Source organism: Musca domestica, unplaced genomic scaffold (genome assembly GCF_030504385.1).
Source record: "Musca domestica strain aabys unplaced genomic scaffold, Musca_domestica.polishedcontigs.V.1.1 345, whole genome shotgun sequence".
NCBI classification, from domain to species: domain Eukaryota; kingdom Metazoa; phylum Arthropoda; class Insecta; order Diptera; family Muscidae; genus Musca; species Musca domestica.
In genome coordinates this window covers 33,394-54,889 of record NW_026712314.1, presented here as the reverse complement: position 1 = coordinate 54,889, position 21,496 = coordinate 33,394, and the positions used below count along the sequence as shown (strand labels likewise).

Here is a 21,496-nt window from a genome sequence, read left to right as displayed (position 1 = left end):
GAAGAGCCAAAAAAAGATAAAAGAAGAAGAAAAAGGAGTTATGTTAGTTGAAAAATTCCTTGAAATTGGGTTAAAAGAATAAATTCGATTCCACACGACTCACTTATTCGCGTGTCTGCTTAAATGTTTTTTATATGCCCCCTCTAGATAGGAATCAGCATCATATTTCTCCTGTTTGCTCCAATGACTGGGGTCCTGTATATTCTGTAGACCATGGGTGCCGAGCTCTTTCTTGGGTGGTTTGGCGGCAGCTGTTGCTGTTGTGCTGCCCTCACCACCACCTGTGCTTTCGGGAGTTGGCGGAGCCGTAGCTGAATCCGTGGGCGTTGGTGTTGTACCACCACTAGCCGTAGTAGCAGTCTCACCATCCTTTTGCGTTTTACCACCATTACGTCCTGTAATGAAATTGCATTTTTATTATCAAACTGCTAAATGGGATAGGAGAGGTGGAGTGTATATGTAAATATTATAAAAACAATTTGGGTAAATAAACAGAATTTTGAATGCCAAAAAGCTAACAATGTAACTGAGAATAAAATTAAAAAAAAAATCAAATATTAAAATGCTTTTATTTGAACCTTATGTTTGGAATCCTAAAATGAGTATCGAAAATGCTTTTTATCTGAGAGTAAATCTGAATTAAAAATATTCATTTTGAAAAATAGTCGCGATTGAATTGAAATTTCGAAATTTTTACACAGTAGAAATTGCACTGTGCAAAAGAAAAAATAATTATGGGGAAAATCTAGCAGATTATGAAAGTAAAGCTAAAAAATAGAAGGCATGTGAAAGTTTAAATCACCAATAAACCTAAATAGAGAGGGCAAGTTTATCATTCTTCCGATTTTTTTAAATTTTCGGATTAAAATTCTATATAATCCTTTCATTTTACCTACATAATATATCCAGCAATATTGCTGGCAAAAGCACGAGGATTATTTTTTTTTTTCTAAAAATTTAACCAAAAGTGGTCTTTTTGGCAATTTTGATGTCAATATGGTTAAATACTTCCTCCAAACGAGCATAAATGTTCGTATGTCTGAAGAGATTTGTATTAATCTTATTTCGCTTTTTTTGAGCATTTTGTGATTCAAAATCTTGAATCCCTTGTGGGGGAGGTACCAGAAGAAATGGTCCGATCTCTACCATCTTAATAACAGATCTTGTGTTGATGTAAATATTGAGATGTACCAAGTCTGAATGGAATCGGAATGTTAATTTAGTTATTTTATGAGCATCATGGATATTCAAAAATTTGACCCTTTGTGGGGGAGGTACAAGAAGGAGTGGACCGACACATCCCACCTTCAAAGCAGATTTTGTGTTAGCAAAAATGTTTGTATGTGTGCAATATAAAGAGAACCGGATGCTTATTTCGGATTTTATAAACGTTTTTGGTTATTTAAAACTTTGACCCTCTGTGGGGGAGGTACCAGAAGGAATGGTCCGATTTCTTCCGTCTTTATAACAGATCCTGTGTTGATAGAAATATTCAGATGTGCCAAGTCTAAATGGAATCTGATGTTAATTTCGCGTTTTATGAACTCCATGGGTATTCAAAATTTTTATCCTTTGTGTGGAAGGTACCAGAAGGAGTGGACCGATATATTCCATATTCACACCAGACCTTGGGTTAATAAATATATAGTGATATTTGTAATTTGAAGACAATCGGACTCTAACATCAAACTTTATAGGAGCTATAATTATTCAAAATGTGTAGCCTTTGTGATGGAGTGGACCGATATTGTCCATTTTCACACCTGAACTAGCACTGATGTAAATATTAGGATATGCAAAGTTTGAGCAAAACCGGATTATCCTTTTCCTTTCTGTGCAGTAAATTGTTTTCTTTGGAAATGTCGACATTTTGTGGTGGAGGTACCAGAAGGAGTAGACCGATATTGCCTATCTCCGAACTCGATCTAAGTTCGACAAAAATATTACGATGTACCAAGTTTGGATCAACTCGTTTTTGGCAGAATCAAATGATATGTACCCTTCTCTAGCCACATGGCTGAATGTATGAAAAGCTTATTAATGATTTTGATTTTGTGATCAAATTATGCTTAAAAACTCCCTTTAAAAAAGATCGTAGCAAATCAAAATATTCTACAAAATTATTCGTCACTAAATTCTACAATAGGTCCTACAAGGCGTCAAAAGTATAAATCTTATCTAAACGCCAGGAAAATGAATAATTTTTTTTAAAAATACGTTTTAGGGTTAAATCTGTTAAATCTGTATGTGGTTTTATGTAAAAATCTCCTACAAAGCATCATTTCGAAGAATGATGTCAAAGACAAAAAAATCTTCAAATTCACTACAGGTCATCAAAAAAAAAAAAAAAAAAAAAAAAAAAAAAAATCTCCATTCCCGTTATACATAAAAAAATTCAATTAAAGTCCAAACAAATATTTTCTATTTTTTTTACCAATTTTTTCCTTTACCTTTTTTCGGGTTGACGTCTGAAAGTAACATAATCTTTCGTTTTAGGGAGAACGTGTCAAAAGAAGAAATATTCTACACAACATTCCCTGTTACTATTAAAAGAAACCATATACCTAGCTTTAATAGTTTTTAAGAAAATTGCATTCGAAACTTATGTTCACAAGTTAAAATTATGTGTTTGCCTTCTTAACCGTTAATTTCACATATTTTCATTCCCAGACAAAATCTTTCTGCACACTTGATTTTTTGGGAAAAGTGCCAAAGGAAGAATTGTTCTAGATCAAATTTCATGGGGAGCTTCTAAACAAAAGAAATTTGTATATTCAATATGCAGCATGAAAAACTATTATTACCCTGTTTGTTATTGAAAAATGTTGCATTTTTCTTAATTCTCTGGTAAATTTCTTATAATTTTGTTGAGATAGGAAGATCGGTACATAACATCGTCTAGGAAAAATATTTCAAGGTGTTTTGGCCAAATCAAAATTATAATACACATATGCTCTGTTCCAGAACCTGCAAGAATCTACTAGTTTTGATTTTTTTTTTTGATATAAAGGGAAATCGAATATCTTTGTGAAAACTTTTACATTCTTGCAAATCTGGAACTGAACAATAGTGTTGTAGAGTGTAAAAACATTTATCCGAGTAATATTTCTATAAAAATATTTTATCCAAGTCATTTTCTTTACGATATTTAATTGAAATATCTGTATTTTCTTCTTCAGTTACATTGCATTATAAAATAAAAATTATCAAAAACAAATTTTTAACAAAATTTTGAAGACCAAATGAGCAAAAAATAAATAAATAAAAACAATAACTACTCACAACGTATAAATTGTTTACTAAAAAACTTTTTGTTTTTAAATATAGTATAATAAAAAAGGATATATGGTACAGTAAGACAGAGCATATTACAAACACATTTTGGATTCACATTTTTCTGTTTGGAAGAAATTTCTTTACAGGTTTGCAGAATGACAAAAAACATTTGTCATTATATTGTTTTTAAAATTACAAAATTACACACACGACATAAAACACACTTCTAATATACAAATTAAGGCCTTTATAAGATCGGTCTTCATGCCACTTTTAACAACAATTTGACAATAAAATTAGCAGTTTTTACACAATTGCTATTTGATTTTCTTTGCATTTAAAATCACAAATATGTATTTCGATCGTAAACTAAGTAGTCTGATTTATTGATTGACATCATATGACATTGATATAAATCAAGACTTATATACAGGGTGAGATGAAAAAAACTGCCACCAACTTCAGACTGCTGTCATTTCTAAGCCACTCGCCCGTCAGCTAAGCCACTCGTCCGACAGCTGACAGCTCACTATAATGTTTACAAGCGTACAAAAGCATTTTGGTGAGAATTTTACAGCAAAAAAGTCATTCGTGATGGAATTCAAGCGTGATAGTGTGATTTCTTTATATTTGTCTGGAAAACCGCAAGTGACTATCGTTAGAGCACTCCAGCATTTAAATGTGAATAAATCTTTTGTGTCTCGTACCATCGCTCGTTTCCGTGATACTGGTAGCGTAGCCCGATGTCAAGGAAGTGGACGGAAGAAAACAGCAACATCAGCAGAAATGGTGCGAAAAGTAAAGAAGCGAAAAATGGTTCGTGAGCTGAACATATCGAAATATTCCATTCGGCAAATATTGAAAAATGAGCTCGGGGTAAAGCCATTGAAATTTGCAAAAAGTGAAAGAACTTATACCACAACAGAAAGAAAATAGACTCAAAAGAGCTAAAAAGTTGCCTCGCTTGGCCAAAAGTGGTGAACTGTCGAATTTGGTTTTCTCCGCTCCGATGGGAAAACATTCGTTGTCCTGCAGTTTATAAATACAGGCAAACAAAATGATCGTATTTACTTGCCAAAGAAGTCAGCTGAAAATGTGTGCACTTTCGGTTGGCCACCAGAACTCAGGCGCCGGCCATGCTGATGGTGTGGGCTGCCATAACAGCCGATGGTCGCTCTCCGCTCGTATTAATCGACCGTGGCATCAAAATAAATGCCGAATATTATTGCGAAAATATTCTGGAGGGTGTATTAAAGACTTGGGTACGCAAACATTTTGGCCGCACACCTTCGACATTTCAACAGGGCTCAGCACGCGCCACCCAAGAATGGTTACAAAATGAGGTTCCTCGCTTAATTTCCAGCGCACAATGGCCACCAAAATCTCCGGATACCAATCCGTTGGACTATTGTGTCTGGAGTATTTTGGAAAACAAAGTTGCCACTAAAAAATACCAAAGTGTCGATTACCTCAAGCAAGCGCTTCGCCGGTAATGGGCCAAAATATAGCAGATCAACATTCGGTTAGCATTTGACGGTTTCATTCGCCGTTTGAAGACCATAATTCGTGCCAAAGCTGAACAATTTGAACAAATTTAAATTTATTTGATGCTATTTTCGACATTTTTTGCTTTCATTCAAAAAACTTTAAAGAAAATATAAAAATTATGGCGCTTGACTTTGTTGTAGTTTTCTTATCTCACCCTGTAAGCTCGGCCAATAAGGCTATCTTACTACTAAGATAGCTGTCAAAATACTTATTGTCATTTAAAATTAAAAGGAAGTCAGATCCCAATGGTATAAAAACTACTAAATTTATTGTGATGTTGTTGTTAAAAGCAGACTTCTTGTCCAACCTTATGTAGGCCTTGATACAAATTTTAAATATTTTTTTTTAAATACAATACAAACAATAACGGTTATAAAGACAGAGATTGATGATGACATTTTGTCTAAATTTGATAAAATGTAAACAAAAAGTCTCCCATCTTCCTTATAACCATATTTGCCTGCATCTACGACTAAAGATTATAAGACGACTATATACCAATCAGGTTTGTTAGGTTTGGTTAGTTTAGTTTTTTACATATTAATCTCATTTTACTATTTACAGAAATTAACTCTACAAATCAAATTTGACTTTCTTCAACGTTTTAAGAGGAACTTTTACGATTTTCACGAGATTGCAATTAGTTTTGTTAGTATAAGACTTGGTTTTAGTAGTGATTTACAAAATAGACTTGTTTTACAGATAGAAGATATTTTTTGCCAAATATTAGTGTGTTTTGGCGTGCATATTTTTCTTGCTTTGATTCTTGTTGTTGCTGTTGTTGAGGAAATTTTCACAAAAGAACTACCATTCGTGCAGTTGATCTTCGGAATTTGAATGTGCGTGTTTGTAGCTATTTTTGTTTACCGTACCTTTTGCATTCCTACCTCGTGGCACCAGATTATGGAGGCCACTATGATCCCTGCTGATTTTTGTCACCTCACCATCCTCGGAGGGTGTTATCAGATCCCAGATGAAGGTTTTGATCTTCTCATCGCCCTTGTAGACTTGCAGGCAGTACAATAGCTAAAGAGGACAAAATACAACAAAAAAAATTGTTATCAAATGTTTTGTAAAATTAATATAAATAATTGGTATGGATTTTCCAATCAGTGACATTCGAAATAGTTTTTCTCAGCGAAAACCTAAAGTTTTCTCCATATTAGCATGGTTGGTCATCATATTGGCACACATAAGTGAAAAATGTGTATGTAAACGGATATCTTGTGACTTACAATTATACGTGAACACTCCTCAACGTTAATGTCCCGCCATCCACGTTTGAATTGTCCCAATTCCAAGATTTCTGGCCAACGGCCCCAGCTGAAAGACAGAAAGAAGTTGGAAAGAAAAATTAATTAATAAATTTGTTTGTTGATTTTATAGGTCAGGTTATAACTTCTTTAATAATTTCCATCAGTTTAAGTGAGAAGTTTTGTTTTACTCAGCGAAAACCTATAGTTCTCTCAATATTAGCATGGTTGATCGTCATGTGGAAAATATAAAATAGAATATATGAATATTACAATGGCAAATATTACAAGGACAAAGTAGTTTTAAAAACATTTTTCCAAAAAAATAAAAGATTATGGATGACATTGGTTTATCCCAAATATTTTTTTAAATCAACCCATTTAACCTCACATTTATGCCCCCAAAATTTTTTACCGAAAAAAATTTAAAAAGAATATATATTTTTTTGCCATAAAAATTTTGGTATCTGAACAATTTTCTATAAAACGTTTCATGCGAAACATTTTCTGTACGAAAACGTTTCATACGAAACATATTCTATACGAAAACGTTTCATACGAAACATATTCTATACGAAAACGTTTCATACGAAACATATTCTATACGAAAACGTTTCATACGAAACATATTCTATACGAAAACGTTTCATACGAAACATATTCTATACGAAAACGTTTCATACGAAACATATTCTATACGAAAACGTTTCATACGAAACATATTGTATACGAAAACGTTCCATTCGAAACATATTGTATACGAAAACGTTCCATTCGAAACATATTCTATATGAAAACCTTTCATACGAAACATATTCTATACGAAAACATTTCATGCGAAACATTTTCTAAATGAAAACATTTCATGCGAAACATTTTCTAAATGAAAACATTTCATGCGAAACATTTTCTAAACGAAAACATTTCATGCGAAACATTTTCTAAACGAAAACATTTCATGCGAAACATTTTCTAAACGAAAACATTTCATGCGACACATTTTCTAAACAAAAACATTTCATGAGAAACATTTTCTAAACGAAAACATTTCATGCGAAACATTTCATCCGAAACATTTTCTATACGAAAATATTTTATTCGAAACATTTTCTATGTACGAAAACGTTTCATGCGAAACATTTCCTATATACGAAAACGTTTCATGCGAAACATTATCTATAACGAAAACGTTTCATGCGAAACATTTCCTATATACGAAAACGTTTCATGCAAAACATTTTCTATATACGAAAACGTTTCATGCGAAACATTTCCTATATACGAAAACGTTTCATGCGAAACATTTCCTATATACGAAAACGTTTCATGCGATACATTTTTTTATATACGAAAACGTTTCATGCGAAACATCTCTATACGAAAACGTTTCTAGCGAAACATCTCTATACGAAAAAGTTTCATTCGCCACATTTAAATTAATTTTGGTCTGCTTTTTTATCCGTAACGTTTTTGTAGAAAAATATATTATCCACAACCCTGCAAAAGCAACTTTTCCTATCCAACAACAAATTTTTATTTATTTATTTATTTTTTTTTTTTTTGACATTTTTTCTTCATCTTTCCAAAAAAATATAATAATAAAACTTCAATTATGACACTATTCAGTTCACAAAACTCTTCGCGCATTGAAACAATTTCCCGTCATGGCGTTGGTGGCAGCAACACCAATCCCAGCACTTTGTCGCGTGGTGGTCGTGCCCTAGCTGCACTTTCCCAACAAGAAGATGCCAAATTGGCCCTGGAAACGTTTATCAATGGCTTACAATTGCCGGTATTCTTTCAACTTTCGGAGGAGGAGCAAGATGAACGCTTGTCCAAAATAGATGCATTGGAGCTGTTTCAGGCTCTTCAAGATATCAATCGTGATTTGGCCATGGCTCGCTTGGAAAATCTTTATCTCGCCGATTTTCTAGAGAAAAATGATCCAAAGCTTTTGATTGGTTTGCAACAGCGTAGGGCCACAGCTCAAAATATGAATCTGTCGCGGGCAAAGGGTGATGCCACAACACAGTCGGTGAGTAGTTCCATGGGCACTAGGCCAAGGGCGTCCATGTCGAGATCGCATTTAACCACCACCACTGGTAGTTCGCAAAAGAAAACCGCTTTTGATTATAAATTGAATTTTCGTGCCAAGGCCGATATGGCGGAGAAGACCGCAAATGAAGTTGAAAAGAGGGTCAAGGATATTGAGAGTAAAGGTAAAGAAGTAATTACTGCCCATAAACAAGGATTTTAATTGCAATATCTTTATAGCTTCCAGGGAAATCAAAATCCTTCGCGGCCACATGGAAGAAATGCATTTCATGTGTGAAGAGACACGGGAGACAATTAAAAACTTCCAATTACATTTTATGCGTGACGAGCAGGACCTGGAATTTCTCAGCACCGCCACTGAAAAGCAATTGGAAAGGAAAGTCCGTAAATTCGTAAACAACTGGATAAAGAATGCTCGAGCCCTCTTGGCCACAATGCGTTTGAAAATTACAGCTCTGCAGGAAAACTGTCAACATTTGCGCAGTGAGCTGCTGACCAAAGCCGATCTGAGTGGCATCCTTACAGCCATCGATTTTGAAAAGCTAATGATAAAACGTTCAGAACTTTTAACCTCGCTGGATGAGAAAAATATGTACATGGCTGGTTTGAAGGCAGTCACCGGCAAGGCATCGCTCTCTATGACAGAAGACAAACAAATTATGATGAATATTGAAGCGGAATCGAAGCAATTGAATCAAAAGACTATAGATGTCATAAGAGCCATTGACAAATTGGAAAAGGAAGCCAATATGGTGGAGCGAGAAAATCAAAAAGATTTAGAAGCTTTGAGTAATTTACGACAGCAGTTGGAACGTTTCGAAGCGCCAAGTGTTCGTCAATATATTGAGAAGAAAAATGAACTGATGGCGCTGGAGAAGGAGGAGAAAATGTTGCAGCGTAAAATTTATATTTTGAATATGAAATTGGAAAATACCCAGAAGAAATGTAAGGGGCAGAGAATGGAAGAGAATATTTTCATAAATAATTTAAAATAAATTTTTGTGCAAAGAAATAATTTAATAAAATATTTTTTTCATTCGAAACATTTTTTATACGAAAACGTTTCATTCGAAACATTTTCTATACGAAAACGTTTCATTCGAAACATTTTCTATACGAAAAACTTTCTGTACGAAACATTTTCTATACGAAAAACTTTCTGTACGAAACATTTTCTATACGAAAAACTTTCTGTACGAAACATTTTCTATACGAAAAACTTTCTGTAGGAAACATTTTCTATACGAAAAACTTTCTGTACGAAACATTTTCTATACGAAAAACTTTCTGTACGAAACATTTTCTATACGAAAAACTTTCTGTACGAAACATTTTCTATACGAAAACGTTTCATCCGAAACATTTTCTATACGAAAACGTTTCATCCGAAACATTTTCTATACGAAAACGTTTCATCCGAAACATTTTCTATACGAAAACGTTTCATCCGAAACATTTTCTATACGAAAACGTTTCATCCGAAACATTTTCTATACGAAAACGTTTCATCCGAAACATTTTCTATACGAAAACTTTTCAATCGAAACATTTTCTATACGAAAACGTTTCATTCGAAACATGTTCTATACGAAAACGTTTCATTCGAAACATGTTCTATACGAAAACGTTTCAATCGAAACATTTTCTATACGAAAACGTTTCATTCGAAACATGTTCTATACGAAAACGTTCAAATCGAAACATTTTCTATACGAAAACGTTTCATTCGAAACATGTTCTATACGAAAACGTTTCATTCGAAACATGTTCTATACGAAAACGTTTCATCCGAAACATTTTCTATACGGAAACGTTTGATCCGTTTTTCGCAAACTTTTCTATAAAAATGTTGTCCCACTTTGTAATATCCATACATTCCAATCTAAGAAATAGAAATTCCAGTGATTTATTTTTCTCAACTTACCCAAATGACAGCAGACCCTTTTCGACCTTGAAACACTCCGATTTGGCCCAATTACCATATTGGATCTCATCCAAACCCAGCGCGGCTAAAGCATCCCGCTCCCTGGGTACATATTCCTCATTGGCTTTCTTATCGCGGCCACGTTCACGTTTCTCTTTGCGTGAACGCCTTGTCGAACGTATACCAATGCCACCCTCTTCATCGCTGTTCTCATTCGATGACTCCTCGGAATTCATTTCCATAACATCCTCATGGCCGTAACGTTTAATTTGTGTACGACGTCTTGGTTCGGATATAACCAAATCTTCTGTTTCATCACGTTCCACGGCATCGGGATCGATGTCGGCTTTCTTAGCCCATTTGGTCCAGAAATCAGGATCATCAATTGTGATGTCGGAACGATTACCCGATGCAGCGAAAGAGGCCTTTGAGAATGTGGATCCCTTCTCCGATTCCATGGTAATAACCTGGGTACGTCTTTTCAAAATTGAGTCGATATCTTCTTCACAGAACTTATCGCCCGCATTGTCGTCATCCATGACAGCGCCATAGGCACCCTTCTTGAGCAGATCTTCAATTTCCTTTTTCGTGAGCTGTTTGTTGCTACCATCTTTGGAATTCTGGGTATTCATGGACTGTAGAACAGCCTTGTCGAGACCTAGTTTCAGAGAGGCCTTATCGAACATTTCACGTTCGTAGGTGTTGCGGCAGAGTAGACGATAAATTTTCACCATTTTCCGTTGACCAATACGATGACATCTGGCCTGGGCCTGCAAATCGTTTTGGGGATTCCAATCGGAATCATAGATGATGACAGTGTCGGCAGCTGTTAAGTTAATACCCAAACCACCAGCCTTGGTACAGAGCAGGAAAACAAAACGATCTGAGCCAGGCTTGGAATACCTATCAATGGCCTCTTGACGCAAATTACCACGTATACGACCATCGATACGTTCAAATGGATATTTACGGTAGATTAGATAATCTTCCAAGATATCTAGGCAACGTACCATCTGGGAGAAGATCAAAACCCTGTGGCCATTTGCCTTTAACTTGGGCAATAGCTTGTCGATGAGCACCATTTTACCCGAAGATTGAATGATGTTTTTGTAATACGATTCATGGTCTTCGCCATGTTGATTACGATAGTCGTACTGGATTTGTTCCTCGGCACCATTCAGCAGATATGGATGGATACAACATTTACGCAGTTCCATCATGGTGTTCATTAGATTGGGTATGTTGGCGGAGGTGGTGCCCTTCTTGAGGAAAGCAAAGTTCTGTTCCAATATACCACGATAGTATTTCTTTTGGATATTGGTCAGTTCCACTTCGATAATTGTCTCCTCTTTGGGTGCCAAAGATTTCTCCACATCATCCTTCAAACGGCGCAACATCATGGGTTTGAGCAGAGCCTGCAATTTATTGACCTCCTCTTCGGTACGCAGGCTGCCAAATTCTGACATGAATTCTTCGGCCGACGAGAATTGACTGGGTTCCAAAAAGTTGAGCAGTGAAAACAATTCACCCATATTGTTTTGTAAAGGTGTACCGGACAACAGCACCCTGTGTTCCAAGTTCAGTTGACGCAAACCATCCAATAGTTTACAGTTGCGATTCTTCAAACGATGAGCCTCGTCGATGACACACAGACGCCAATTGAAAGGTTTCAAATCCATGTGATCGGTAACAATCATTTCGAAGGTGGTAATTAGGACATTAAATTTAACCGGTTCCTTCAGCATTTTGCCGGATTCCGTTTTGTAAAAGAACTCATAGTCCTGTATCATTTGTTTACTGGTCACCGAACCATGGTAGACCACAATATTCATGTCTGTCCAACTTTCAAATTCACGCTGCCAATTGGGTATTGTGGAGAGGGGAGCAATTACCAGGAATGGCCCCCTTATGCCATATTCATAGACGGAATGGACAAAGGTCAAACTTTGTATGGTCTTCCCCAGACCCATTTCATCGGCCAGAATACAGTTGTGTGAATTATACCAAGAGAATTTCAACCAATTGAGACCCTCCAATTGATAGGGTCTCAAGGTGTTGCCACCCTTGTAGACGGGTGTCTTCTCCAATTTCTTCCACAAATCCGGTGTCGGACGACGCTTACCCTTCCACTCGGAACGTGGTGGTATCTTATTGAAACGTAGATATTGTTCAATCTTCTCTTCGTCCACATCCTCCTCCAGTTCCCATGTACAATCTTCATAGGGCAAAGACTTCCATTTGACCAAATAATGTTTGGTCGTCTCACCGGTTTGTTCATCGGTATGCACCGACATGTCCAAGACACGATCCACCTCAACAAAATCTGGATTGAAATATTCCTCATCGAGGGTTTCGAAACTCATCTGTTGGGCCTGTTTCTGTTGGAAACGTCGTATTTTGGCACAGACACGACGATCTCCCTTCAGCAGCTCTTCTTCGGTGCGCCACTCACAATGCAGATAGGAAAAGTTGCGATATTTGACCAAGTATTCTTCTACTTCTATATATACAGGTTCGGGTTTTGGTTTTTCTTCCTCTTTTTCTTTATCTTCCTTTTCCGATTTATCTTCATCAGCAACGTCATCTTTTTTATCATCTTCTGTGGCTGGTTTTTGATCTTCGGAGCTTGGCTCCTTAGTTTCGTCATCGGTTTTGGCGGTCTTTTCTTCATCTGGTTTTTCTGCCGATTCTTCAACTTCCATGGCTTCTGTTTTCTCTTCTTTCTTTTCTTCAGATTTCTCTTCCTCCTTTTCGTCTTTTTTATCACTTTCTTTCTCTTCTTTTTCTTCTGCCACCTCCTTTTCTTTGGGTGATTTGGGAGACTCATTCTCCTCATCAACCTCCATTGATTCTGTGGTAGTTTTCTCATCATCCACCTCCTTCTCTTTCTTTTCCTCCTCCTTTTCTTCCTTTGGAGTTTCGTCAGTTTCCTTCTTAGATTCACTGGCTTCCACCACTTCAGCCATCTTCGATTCATCCTCCTTCTTTTCTTCATCCTTTACTTCTTCTGTTGTGCTGGTATCCATTTTTTCTACTTCTCCCTCAGTCTTGATTTCATCACTCTCTTTGGATGCAACGGCTTCTTTGTCTTCAGCCTGGGATTTATCCTCAGCTGACTTTTCTTCATCCTTTCCTTCTTCTTTAGTTTCTTTCTTCTCACCACTTTCTTCATCTGCTGTGGCAGTTTCATCTTTCTTTTCAGCATCCTCATCTCCTTCTTTTTTGATCTCTTCTTCCGCTGCTGGCTCCTTTTCCTCTTCCGGTTTTGGTGGTTCTGGTGTGGGAGGATCTGGCAAAAGTTCTCGTTTACCCATTCTCACAGCCAAGACATATTGAACCACCATACTATCCTCATCTCCGGTATTGATATAAACATAATTGGGTTTGGCCGAAGCTGTGGGCGCCACGGTGGCCTCTTGTGATTTTTCGGATTTTTCATTGAGTATCGAGGGGGTGGTTGTGCTAGATGTAGCCTCAGCTCCTCCCCCACTACCCACTTGCATATCTTCGGCTAAATTGGACTTTTCATCTGTGGTGGTAGGTTGTTCCTGGTTACTGTCTCCACCAGCTGCCGAGCTACTGGCCGCCTGTTGCAGTGCATTTTCTCCATCGCTGGAATTACTGCTCACCGCTGCGGCAGCTGATGTAGAGGCCACAGCGGCAGCAGCTGCTCCTGACTTTTTATCTTTTTTCAATGGTGATGTTCCCAACAGGGATTCAGTCTCTTCATCGGAAAATCTTAGCATAACATCATCGATATACTTCTTACGTTGGGTATTTCTAGATGAACGCCGTTTATTGGTATCCAACTCAGATTCTGGTGGTGGCGAGGGTGGTGGTGTTCTATCTAAGTTATCATCCTCACCATCGGATTCGGGTACAATGCGTCCACGATTTCGACGCTTTTTCAAAGCCCGAGCTGATAGATTACCACCACGGCTACGTCTTGGTCTGCCGCTACTGCCACCCTCACCCTCATCACCGGTGCCTCCTCCACCGCCGCCGCCACGACCTCCACGTCGTTTCTTTTTAGCTCGTGTAGGAGTAGCTGTTGTATCTCCGGCCGAATCTGGTATGCTGTCCACGGTTTCATCACCCACTTCGGCATTTCCGGCGGTATCGGCTCCCTCACCCTTGGGTATCTTGGAAACTGGTATATCATCATAATCTTGGGGTTCACTGCCATCCAATGTACTGGGTTTAGCCTCATCTGAGGTTGTAGTTTCCGGCTTATTTTCAGAATCCTGTTCTTCAGAGGTTTCCGCACTGGGATTTTCCCCGGTAGATGACTTCTCAACCAATGGCTTGTTATCTTCATTTTCACTGCCATCTGCTGCAGGAACTCCTCCTTCACCCTCTATACCTCCATCGGACAATTTCTTTTTACGTGCCGCACTGCCGTTGCGCTTACGCACCGCAGCTGGTGTTCCATCGGCACCCTCTTGGCCTTCCTTTAACTTCTTGGCCTTGGGTGTCCTTTCGCGGGGAGGTTTGTTGGGGTCTTTGGGAGTCCTCGGCTTACGTGGCTTCTTTTTCTTGCCACCAGCATCTGTGGAAGTGTCCAATTCATTGGCTGAGTGAACATCTTGAGAATGTTCCCCACCCTCTCCTTCATTGTATTCGGTCATACCCACAACTGAGTTATCACCAGCTCCTTGGGTGACACAATCTTCGGAGACTGGCAACTGATTGGGTGGAATTGTGGTCATTTGTGTTACCACATTTCCGCTTATATCCATTAGCTCACTGCTATTGGGAGTACCAACGCCAGCAGCGGCCGCCGCCTTATCACCCTTTTTGACCCGGGGCTTACGTGGCTTGTTCGTTCCCTTGCCGCGTCCCCTGCCCGTGGTGCTGGACACCTGTGGCGATTCAATCATTTGTTGTTGCATTATGGGAGTGGGTCCTCCAAAGATTTGTGGTGGCATCGACTGATAGAACAAACATTGGGGGCCACCGACGCACTGATCATTGATCTCATGTTGTTGCACCATATTTATACGCTCCTGAATCCTCATGATTTTCTCTTGCTGATCATGCTGCGGTGGCATACAATAGAGCTCTTGGAGTTGTTGTTGCAGTGCGGCAATTTCCTGTTGATGTAACATTGGTGGCGGATGATGATAGGGCATGGGTGTTGTATAGCCCATGTGGCCACCTTGAGGCGGTGGGGGTGGTGGATATGGTGGCATCATTGGATGTGGTGGTGGTGGCATTCCAAGTGGCGTTAGCTGTGGCTGCTGACCTGGAACAACACCACTTCCATCGTAGCCTGGTAAGGTTGTCATGCCGGTATTTGTGGCTGTTATACTGGCAGTTGGTGGTGGAGCTGTTGTCATTGGCGGCATAACGGGATGACCAGAGGCTGTGGTATGCGGTGGAAGAGTTGTTACACCTGTAGTTATGCCCGATGTTTGGTTGCCCATACCAACAGGTGTTGGCTTTGATTCCATGGGTGTTGTGTTAACCACCGGTGTGGTTTGGGAAGTAATTTCAGGGCTAGCTTTAGATTCCAATGCTTTTTGTGACTCCAATTTATCTTCTGTCAGCGATTCGCTGGGCTTGGAGCCAATTGTATCAGCTTCTTGTAATCCCTCTTTGACGCTGTCCTGATTACCACTGTTACTGGTCTCTTCACCACCACTTATACTTCGGGAAATCTCCTCTTCTTTGCGCAGATCCCCGGTGGTGGGAGGTGGAATTTCATTGTTTGGTTTCTCCGGGGCCATCAGTTCCTCCGGTGGTTTGTCGTGTTGTTGTACCGCTGCCATAGCTCCCATAAATGAACTTTGGGAATTACTATCCAATAGAGCAGCTGGTGCTGGCGTGGATGATGGAACCCCCGTCACATTGGCAACTCCACTATTTGAAGACATGGAATTGTTGTCGAAAATACTTGCGCCAGCGCTTTCTAAAATACCACCACCACCAACAGAGGGCCCACTGCTGCTGTTGTTGCCCGCCGTAGCACCCAGACTTCCTGCTGTCCCTCCTGCTCCGCCCATGGCTGTGGCAGAATTTGAATTCGAATTCAATAATCCACCGCCACCATTACTGCTATTGTCCATTGCCGCTAGGGTCGGAACATTATGACTGCTATTTATGGAACTTTGGGAGTTACTGTCATGTATCGATGTGGGATGATTGTTGACCGTACTGTTGGTGGATGAATTACTGCTGCTATTGTTGCTATCATTGGCCGCCACTGCTAGGGTGGACGAGTCGTTGGAATTGGCAGTTTCATTGAGTATACCACTGATCAAATGATGTTGCGTTGGGGTGGAGGGTGTTGAAGGTTGTTGTTGATGCTGCTGCTGTTGTTGTTGATTATTTGCAGACGCTCCAAGTGCCGAAGTAGGCACTGGAGAAGACACATGAGCTGGAGACATTGTGGATTGCTGATGTTGTTGTGGTGCTGCTTGAGCAATAGAAGGAGCTGTGGATACGGCAGACACTGTGGTCTCCTGTTGCTGCTGCTGTTGTTGTTGTTGTTGAGGTTGTAACATTGAGGAGAACGGATCCTGGGGGTTATATTGGGGTGGTTGAGATGCTGTATGTTGTAGCTGGGGTGAAGGAACATGTTGGGTTTGCGGTTGCTGCTGCTGCTGCTGTTGTGGCGGAGGTTGTTGATAACCCGTCGTTTGTTGTTGGTGCTGTGTTGGATGCATTGGTGAAGGCTGTTGTTGCTGTGTGGGATGCATAGGAGAAGGCTGTTGTTGCTGTTGATGCTGTGGCGTCGCCTGATGGGGACTCCTTTGCTGGTGCGCCTGCTGATGGTGGGGACTTTGTTGTTTTTGCTGTTGCTGTTGCTGCTGCATTTGATTCGATGGTGGTTGTAAAGATCCAGGTGCAGGCTGCTGTTGCTGTTGCGGGTGATGCGATGGCTCAACACCCCTAGGCTGTATTGATGGAGATGACTGATGCATCTGATCACCTGGACCCATTTGATGATGTCCTGGTGTGGTCATGTGATGCAAAGTCATACTTCCTCCGGCTGTCTGCTGATGATGCATGGGAGACATAGAGGATGCAGCATGTGATTGTTGCTGTTGTTGGGAATTTGAGGATGAAGTATTGCCCACAATATCATTGATGGAATGCTGCAATTGTTCGGTCAAATGTTGCTGTTGATGTTGTTGGTGTTGTTGTTGTTGCTGATGCTGCTGCTGTTGTTGTTGTTGATGTGAATGGGGTTGAGTATGAGGAGGTGTTGATTGCTGCTGTTGTTGCTGTTGGGCTTGGGAGACAGGTGTTGTCAGCTGACCAATGCCATGAGGGGTGGGTGTCTGACCTCCAGTTTGCTGTGAAGGCGCAGGAGCCTGCTGTTGTTGCTGCTGCTGCAGTTGCTGCTGATGATGTGTTGGCTGCGGCGGTGGCGCTCCATACATACCCATTTGTTGTTGATGTTGTTGCTGCTGCTGTTGTGGATGGGGCATTTGTGGTGGAGCGGTCATCTGACCCACACTCATGGGATTTGGTGGCGCCTGCTGACTTTGTTGCATATTCAGGTGGGCCGACCATTGTTGGTGTTGAGGCGACACAGGCATACGTGGTCCCATCGGACCATGTTGAGCTGCCGCCGCTGCCTGCCTATAGGCTGAGGGATAATCCATTGGTCCACCGGCCGATAAGCCCTGACCCGGCATTACCATCTGCTCCAAAGCCTGTAAGGTATTGACAGGTGTGGAACCTCCCGTCTTGGAACTTGGTGGACCACCTCCGGCCGTTGTTGGTTGCCTGGGTGAAGATAAACCCACCATACCCGATATGCTATGATGTGTGTTTTGCTGCTGCTGTTGTTGTTGCTGTTGGGTACTGGGTGAATTCACACTAGACTGCTGCTGCTGTTGCGTTTGAGGCGAAGGTCCCTGTTGTTGTTGCTGCTGCTGCTGTTGACTGGAAGGTGGTTTCGCTGGCGACATACCTGGTCTTGGAGACATTTGTGGGTGGGGTGACATGGTCGGTGGCCTGGGTGACATTTGTGGTGAAAGTTGCGGGAATGGCGCCCGATATTGGGGCGAAGCTGTGGCCTGATGTTTTCCCGCCGATGTCATGTAGGAAGGTGCTCCTCCCACCGGCTGCTGTTGTTGGGGTGGAGGCTGTTGGCTTTGTTGTTGGTGTAGGCCAGCATATGATGGTGGCACCACTCCCATATGGGGTGGCGGCAGTTGTTGATGCTGACCCGTGGCCTGCATGAGGCCAACATGGTTTTGTGTTTGCTGCTGTGGTTGTTGTTGTTGTTGGCCTTGCTGGCTTTGCAGCAAATGGGCTGTACTTTGCTGCTGTTGTTGTTGTTGCTGCTGCTGTGGTGTACCTAAACCCGGAGGTACTCCATGTTGTTGCTGTTGCATACTAGGTGGTGGCTGTTGCTGCTGCTGTTGTTGTTGTTGTGGTCCTGGACCACCCACCATATGCGAACTCAATTGGCCAGCCTGTTGCTGGGCACTTAAATGATGACTGGGGACAACGCCACCAGGTGCTGCTGCTCCACCTGGCACATGTTGCCCATATGGACTTGGCTGATCAAGACCAGCATGACCATAGCCCACATGCTGGGGCGCCGATCGACTGGTTTGATGCTGCAAGGGTGCCCCATAGGGGACACCATAGCCTTGTGGAGCGCCCGTTACACTCGATCCGGCGGGCACACCAGGTCCCGGTCCCGGTTGTGTGGGTGTGGTCGAGTAGAGGGGGTGTTGGCTGGGAGCTTGGGGATAGTGTTGTGGGGGCAGGCGTGATTGCTGGCTCTGTTGTTGCTGCTGCTGCTGTTGTTGTTGTTGCTGTTGGGGCGTAGGTGCTTGTTGCTGCTGTGGTTGTTGTTGTGTTAGGGCACCATAGCCGCCAGCAGGTCCAACATTTGGTCCAGGCTGTTGCAGTAGACTGCTCATCATACCCTGCTGTGAGCCATAGGGTAATTTTGATTGATCCTGTTGGCCATAGGCGGGCATGTGTTGACGATAGCTGGGTAAGAATAAGTAAAAGGTTAAAGGAGATGACAAAGTAGGGGGTTTTTTCGGAGACTTACCTTGGCTGTGATGATGACTGCCTTTGTTGTGTCGGTGGCCCCGCCTGGGGATGACCATAAGCTCCTAATGTGGCACCTGGATAGGCACCTGCCTGGCCGGGTACGGTGGGTCCGGCACCCCAACCGCTTAAATCACCCATACCCATGCCGGCATGTTGATCGGCGGCACTTAGGCCATAGATGTTGTCCGCCGTTGGCTGATAAGTGGGGTACTGAGGCTGTTGCTGTAATGGATGTGGGCCTCTGTGCCGGGGATAGCCACCGGGTGGTCCCATGGCCCGTGGAGATGCTGCAGCCGCAGCTGCTGCGGCAGCGGCTGGATCATAGCGGTAATAGGGATCTCTGAAAAAAGGACAAAAAGAAGGGGAAATGAGTAATGATTTAATAAAAAAAAACGTGGCGTCGGGAGACTTACCCTTGATGATTGCCGTGAAACATATTTTGGGCATTGCCATCCATCAGTTGTAGACACACACAAAAAAGATTAAAATGTTGTCTCTCTGCTTGCTATTTTGAAAAATATCTTTTCTCCAAATGTAGATGTTTTCCAAAACGTCTTCCAAATTCGATGGACGTGGGATTGACTCGACGTGCTGAGTCGGGGGGAGAGGAAGTTGAGTTGGTTGCTTCTAAAGGAACTGAAAATCCTTGTCGTTTGTTGTGTTTTTAGAAATACATTTTTTCAAAAGTTTGGATTTTTGTTTTGGAATTGTTGGGAGGAGGAGCGAGCGTCGTTGGAGCTTAAACGAGGAGTTTGCAATTAAAACGAACGAACGGAACGAAACAGCACAGGACACATTAAAAAATATATATAGTTTGGAGATAAATAAATTATGAAATTGCCACTCAATAAAATATTTATATTGATTTTGCAAATTGTTGGGGGTGGGGTGGGGCTGTTGGATGGTGCGAATGCCAATGAATTGCAAATAGGCAAATAGAGACGCACACAACTCCCTTTCGAAAATGATGAAGGAGTCCACTTGAAGTTTCTTTTTTGGAATTGAAGTTGTTGTAGGTTGTCACTTGCTTGTTGGGTTTGTTGTTCGTGTTGTTGTTGTTGATGATTGTTTTAAAGTCCTACACTTTTTTCTTAGTTGTTTGTTGTTGTATTTAAAATCTACAAATATTGTTTTGTCTATTTGTTGTTGTTAGTTTAATTTCTTTTATAACTTGAGTTTTTTTTTGGTTAATTTAAACAATTTTACTTTTAGTTATATTGTTTTAAATTAACAAATGGAGTACAACGACATGTTGTCTTTTTCAGTAATGAGACATTTTTTGTGTAATTTGTTCACAGCTGTAAATAGAGTAATTGAAATTGGAAATTAATACAAAAACAAAAAATAAATAAATAAAAGTGTTGAAACCCACACCACTACACAAGTACTATTTATCAAGGAAAATGTGTTTCAGGATCACATAATCTGCTCTAATAGTCACAGTTTATTTCCCCTAAACAGTCATAGGAAACTGAGCTTTAGGAGGTTGCTTTAAACGTATGTGTAACTATTTTGATCATAATTCTGAAAGGCCAATTTCTTGGCAGTACATGTGTAGTGGTGTTAAGGGGCATGGCACATTTTGAGCCATAATATAATCAATTTTTTGTAAATCAATTTTGCTGAAAATTATTGATAAGTAAAAGCAATAAAATGATGCAATCAGACGCAGTGATCGAGGATTATTTTGGGGTTTGACGGGCAGAATGACAGTATTTCGAAAATCTGAAAGAAAAAATAAGAAAAATGGGTTTTAGTGGGGTTTGAAATATAAAAAGGTAGAGGTTATAAAAAATACAACTACAATCATTACAAAATATACAAAAGTTTGAACAATTGGTTTGAATAAAGGGACGTCCTATGAAAAATATACAATTAGTTGGTGTAACTTCTACCCATATCCGATCGATTGAACGCATTTTGAAGCTCTAAACATCATTTTTCGATTCAAGTGCATTTAAAGGGGTACGCACTTTTGCAAAAAAAATGTTCAATGTAGGTCAAGGTTTTAGATAGCTCCAATTTAATGGAACCTTAAATGGTTAAGTTAGAAAAAAACCTATCACGTTATTTGGAAGGGACTATATCTAATATAAGGAGGGTTTTTATACCCTCCACCTTGAAAAGGAGGGTATATTAAGTTTGTCATCCCGTTTTGTAACCTACCTAAATATATTCATGATCAGTATAAAATTCTAAGTCGATTTAACGATGTCCACCTGTCTGTCTTTTGAAATCGCGATACAACCCACATTGAATATGAGATATATCAGTCCAGGTTTTCATAAAGCCACCATATAACCGTACCTCCCGATATTCGGTATTTTGACGATTTTTGCCACATTTTTTCACGGATTTGTCTAGAAAATGATATTTGTAATTCAAATTAGGTTCTAGCACTGGTGGCGGAACA

General features: G+C 40.4%; 2 protein-coding genes and 1 non-coding gene across 3 annotated transcripts in view; 1 reads left to right on the top strand and 2 right to left on the bottom strand.

Annotated features, from left to right (window-relative positions):
- Nucleotides 1–21,496, bottom strand: part of LOC101899924 (uncharacterized) — a 103,384-nt gene that overhangs the window by 51,757 nt on the left and 30,131 nt on the right. Inside the window, 6 exon segments of the mRNA XM_059125657.1 lie at nucleotides 104–395; nucleotides 5,712–5,850; nucleotides 6,060–6,147; nucleotides 10,057–19,017; nucleotides 19,082–19,423; nucleotides 19,497–20,381. Of these exon segments, the coding sequence (XP_058981640.1) occupies nucleotides 104–395; nucleotides 5,712–5,850; nucleotides 6,060–6,147; nucleotides 10,057–19,017; nucleotides 19,082–19,423; nucleotides 19,497–19,540 (9,866 nt within the window). The 5' untranslated portion in view covers nucleotides 19,541–20,381.
- LOC131803868 (small nucleolar RNA U6-53/MBII-28) lies at nucleotides 6,236–6,321 on the bottom strand. Its single transcript, XR_009342806.1, has one exon. It is a non-coding gene; the product is annotated as a small nucleolar RNA U6-53/MBII-28 (small nucleolar RNA).
- On the top strand, nucleotides 7,625–9,146 carry LOC101899239 (coiled-coil domain-containing protein 113). The gene is made up of 2 exons (XM_005184875.4): nucleotides 7,625–8,296; nucleotides 8,352–9,146. The coding sequence occupies exons 1-2, from the start codon at nucleotides 7,690–7,692 to the stop codon at nucleotides 9,125–9,127; spliced, it is 1,383 nt and encodes a 460-aa protein (XP_005184932.4). The 5' UTR covers nucleotides 7,625–7,689; the 3' UTR covers nucleotides 9,128–9,146.